The 4,980-nt window shown below is 44.1% G+C and overlaps 1 protein-coding gene across 1 annotated transcript; it reads left to right on the forward strand.

Moving 5' to 3' along the window:
• The first annotated feature begins 674 nt into the window (after positions 1–674).
• Positions 675–2,230, forward strand: LOC145016520 (uncharacterized). The gene is made up of 4 exons (XM_078974808.1): positions 675–1,064; positions 1,248–1,319; positions 1,418–2,111; positions 2,190–2,230. The coding sequence occupies exons 1-4, from the start codon at positions 675–677 to the stop codon at positions 2,228–2,230; spliced, it is 1,197 nt and encodes a 398-aa protein (XP_078830934.1).
• Positions 2,231–4,980: the final 2,750 nt, after the last annotated feature.

Consider the following 4,980-nt stretch of genomic DNA (forward strand, 5'->3'; position numbering starts at 1 on the left):
GATCAATCCACTCTAATAAAAAGAACTTATTTGGTTGATGTTTCTACTGCAATTCCTTTTTCTGTGAAAAACTCACAAGGACCCAAGAAAATGTGGGTTCCTAAATCTGCTTGAGTTTGCAGGTGATAAGTGAAGAGCAGTTCGATGATGAATGGTATATACACAGTGGCTGCTCACGTCACATGACATGAAGGAAGGAAGAGCTAAGGGAGTTTCGGTCCCTAAAAGATGGTGGATATGTGAAGTATAGCAATAACTCATATGGGACAATCAAAGAATATGGTATGATAAGCAACGTAGACTTTTTGATTCGAAAAGTAGCGTATGTGGAAGGATTGCAGCATAACCTCATCAATGTGTCACAATTAGTTGTGGGAATAGTTTTGAAGGTTTCATTTGATGATGAGGGCTCTGAAATAATTGAGAAGGAAACCAAAAAGGTTATGTTGAAGTCTAAATGCAAGGGAGAGATGTATCCTTTGAATATCAACCCAATTCGAGGAAAACAAACAATATTCCTGCTATCAAAGGCAAACACTAATGAAAGTTGGTCGTGGCATTGATGCCTATCACACCTGAACTTCAAATACATTAATAAGTTGGTGCTTAGTGACCACGTTCGAGGCCTTCCTCTTCTCAAGTTTGACAAGGAACATCTATGCGCAGCATGTGAGATGGGCAAACAAAGCAGAAAGATCCATCCTACACGAATCAACACAAAGATTGTTGAAGCTCTTGAACTTCTGCACATTGACTTGTGTGGACCTTCGGCTAACAAAAGCTTCGGCGGTAGTAAGTTCATTCTCGTCATTGTAGATGATTTTCCACGCTTCACCTGGATTTTCTTTCTTAAACAGAAGTCAGATGCAACTCCCAAGTTGAAGACGTTCATTAAGCAAGTGGAAGTACAACTGAGGAAGCTGGTGAGAAACATTAGAAGCGACAACGGGCTGGAATTCAAGAATAAAGAGTTTGAGGATTTTTTGGCTGAAAAGGGGATAACTCATAACTTCTCGGCCCCTTATAACAAAATGGGATTGTTGAAAGATGAAACTGTTCCCTATGTGAGGCAACCATAACCATGCTGAGCTTTGCTTATTTTCCACTATACTTTTGGGCCGATGCAGTTGCAACCGCGTGCTACACTCAGAACTGATCCTTGCTCAACAAAAGATTCTCAATCACTCCATATGAGATTCCAAACAATCGAAAGCCCAATGTTAAATTTTTCTATGTGTTGAATTCAGGGTGTTTCATCTTTAATTCAAAAGAGAACCCCAATAAGTTTGATATCAAAGTTGATGAGGGAATTTTTCTTGGTTATTCACTCACTTCAAAGGCATACAAAGTTTTCAACAAAAGCTCCAAACGAATTGAAGAAACATATTATGTAACCTTTGGTGATAATTACATGAAGAAAGTTAAAAGGAGCGAAAGTGTCTTGGGAGAAGTATTTCCTGAATCAGGACAAGTCTCGGTTAAAATATCCAATTTGTTTGAAGAATACATTCAGCTATTTGATGAACTAGAGAAAGCAACACACTTAAAAGCGAAAGCAGCAGACAACAAAATCGACAATCTCAAAAAGATCATAGATGAAGCTGCCAAAGAAATGGAAAGTGAACCTCCTAAACCGACAGGTGGTCAACCCTCCAATGACTCTCCAAACAACGACTCAATGGGCAAGGAGGAGAGTTCATCAGCACCAAAGAGAACTGGAATGTCTTTTAAGGGGGAGTATCCTATTCCATCCCCAACTCATAAAGGTCCAAGCGATGGGGAGCATACAACTCCAAACCCACCCAATAATAGTCCAATCGAGGGGGAGAATCCGAATTCCACAGAGGATGAAAACTCTGATCCTGACATAGGTTATACTTCGCCATTCGAGGGGGAGAAAGAGAATACAACTGTCGAAGATGATCAATCAGAACTTGAAGAGGAAGTAAATGCGGAGTTGGATCCAGCCTATGACCCAAATTATCCTCCTTTAGTAAAATGGACAAAGGATCATCCCGAAACACAAATCATTGGTGAATCATTTGACAAAGTTCACACTCATTCTCAATTGAAAGCAAAACAAACTGCATTATTCTCTAAAATTGAATTATGTATGTTTAACTCGTTTGTCTCCAAAGTCGAACTGAAAACAGTTAATGCTGCACTTGATCATTCTAATTGGGTTCAAGCAATGCAAGATGAGCTCCGTGAGTTTGAACGCAATCTGTAACGACCCAATTTCACGTCCAAAAATTTCGTTTTTAAAACATTACTTTAGAAAATGTTAATAGATAAAAACGTTGTTTGACCAAACTACATAACAACATAAACCATGTTCAAAAGTCAAGTCATACAACCAATCGAAACATTAGAGTATAAATCCCAAGGAAATCTGGTAAATGCAGAACCCAATGTGTGTGCATGATGTGCCGCTACCGAGCCAGCTCCTTCCCCTTCGATGAAGAGGTAAACCAAAACTATAAACTGTAAGCACAAAGCTTAGTGAGTTCCCCTATCGTACCACATACCATACAATATATATCATACATACTGCCAGGCTATTCTGGGGTGCCTGACTACCCGGTACGGCCATTCTGGGGTGCCGACTACCCGTGCGGCCATTCTGGGGTGCCGTCTTACCCATGTCAAGCCATTTTGGGGTGCTGACCTACCCATGTCAAGCTACTCTGGGGTGCTGACTACCCTTCGGTCCTAACAACCAAACCTCAGGGACTATTTCACCCCTACTACTACCATCACATATATCATAACACAAACGTAATATCAGACATATCTGGGGTGTCTGACTACCCTTCGGTCCTAACAACCGAACTCTACTACTAACACATAACACATAACATATCAGGTAGTAGCAAACCTAGATGATATCACAAAGACAATCATCTAACATAAAACTCCTACTGGTGGGCCGGCATTGTGGCCTTAGACCCACCACTACTGGAAGGTAACTCACCTCGGAGTAGCTGCTGATCTTCGTGGGAATAGTCTGACTGCTGCTGCTGCTGTTCCGGAAATCCTCCGGCTGTATTCCCACCAAACACTTAGTCAAAAACTGTTAACTGAGCTTTGGGTATAATGACCATTTTACCCCTGATCATGCCCTAAGTCAAAGTCAGAGTCAACTTCCAGTTGACCCGACTCGCCGAGTTGGCTCGCCAACTCGCCAAGTCCATGTTCAAACGACTGACCTGAATTCTGTTTCTACTCGTCGAGTTAGGCATCGACTCGATGAGTTCTCCTTCCAAACTGATGTTCAAGTCCTTCATCCTACTCGCCGAGTTGTATGAACAACACGCCGAGTTCATCTTCATCCGATGAACAAGTTATACTGTGACTCGCCGAGTTGTATGAACAACTCACCGAGTCTGATCTTGATCTACGGAGATTGCCTTGAACTCGCCGAGTCTGGGCATCGACTCGCCGAGTTCCACTATCGGTGAGTTTTGGCTTCTAACTCACCGAGTCCCTCCTGGACTCCCCACACGACTCGACATAACAAAAAGGGGACAAACCCGGAGACTCGCGATTGGACTCGCCGAGTCAGATGAGCGACTCACCAAGTCTGCTCCATGCACGAGCTAAAAATGCGATTTTGCTCGAATCCAATCCATGTCATTCGTAGATTTGGGCACCTAGAGCATGAATAACACGTAAACTTTCCAACTTTATGTGTAGATATCCATCTATGGGGTTTTTAGGGTTCAAAATGCACCAAAAGAGTAGATCTAAGGTTTATATGCAATATGGGCTCATAAAGGTAGTGGATCTGAGCTCCTGGAGCTCAACTATGCTTGGATCTAGAGACCAATCAACTTATTTCGAAATATTATGCACATACAAGCTTGGAAATGAGCCATGACTGACTTTAATGGGGCCATATGCATGGAGACAAGGGGGAAAACGAGCCATACCTTAGATATCACTCTGAAATTGCTCACAAATGCTTGACCTCCTCTTCTTCTTCTTGATCTGCTTCCTTACTCACTCCAATATCCAAGAGGACACACCAAATGGCTTCAAATCCACACAAACAAGGCTTAGAACGAGGTACATGGCTCTTAGGGTGAATGGGGGCTGGCTTGGGGGCGGAAAGGGGGATTAAATAGGATGCAAACCCCTGAAACTTAGGGTTTCATCCAACAGCGGTGACTCGCCGAGTCCAGGATATGGACTCGCCGAGTTGCCAACTTAAACGTGTCCCGGGTCCCATCCCTACTCGGCGAGTCGGACCTATGACTCGCCGAGTCCAAGGCTTAAAAAGGAAAAATACTCAATTAAGATTTACATACCAGGAACCAGGTGCTACAAATCTCCCCCACTTATTTTAAACTTTGTCCTTGAAGTCTGCTGCTCAATCCTGGAACAGCTCGAGGTAATGCTCCATCATTTCATCCACCGGCTCCCAAGTCCACTCCGAACCCTTGCGGTGCTCCCATTGCACCTTCACTAACTCCACCCTTTTGTTTCTCAAATCCTTCGACTTGATGTCGAGGATTGCGGCTGGGCGCTCAATGTAATTCAGGCTGTCGTCAACGTGAATATCCTCCAATGACACTACTGCTGAATCATCCACTAAGCACTTCCGTAGCTGAGAGATGTGGATCTGACTGAGCTCGACCGGCAGATCCAATCTATACGCCACCTTGCCCACCCGGGCTACAACCCTGAACGGTCCGATAAATCTCCGGCCCAATTTTCCCCGCTTCCTGAATCACATGACGCCTTTCCAAGGCGACACATTAAGGAGAACCATATCCCCGACTTGGAACTCCAAGTCGGATTCACGCTTGTCGGCGTAACTTTTCTGCCGACTCTGAGCAGTCTGAAGCCTGCTCCAAACCTGCTGGATCCTCTCGGTCGTCTCGAGCACCACCTCGGTGCTCCCCATGACCCTCTGGCCAACCTCACCCCAACATATCGGGGTTCTGCACCTCCGCCCGTACAACATCTCGAATGGGG

Source organism: Lactuca saligna, chromosome 9 (assembly GCF_052625555.1).
Source record: "Lactuca saligna cultivar CGN05327 chromosome 9, ASM5262555v1, whole genome shotgun sequence".
In the NCBI taxonomy this organism is placed as follows: domain Eukaryota; kingdom Viridiplantae; phylum Streptophyta; class Magnoliopsida; order Asterales; family Asteraceae; genus Lactuca; species Lactuca saligna.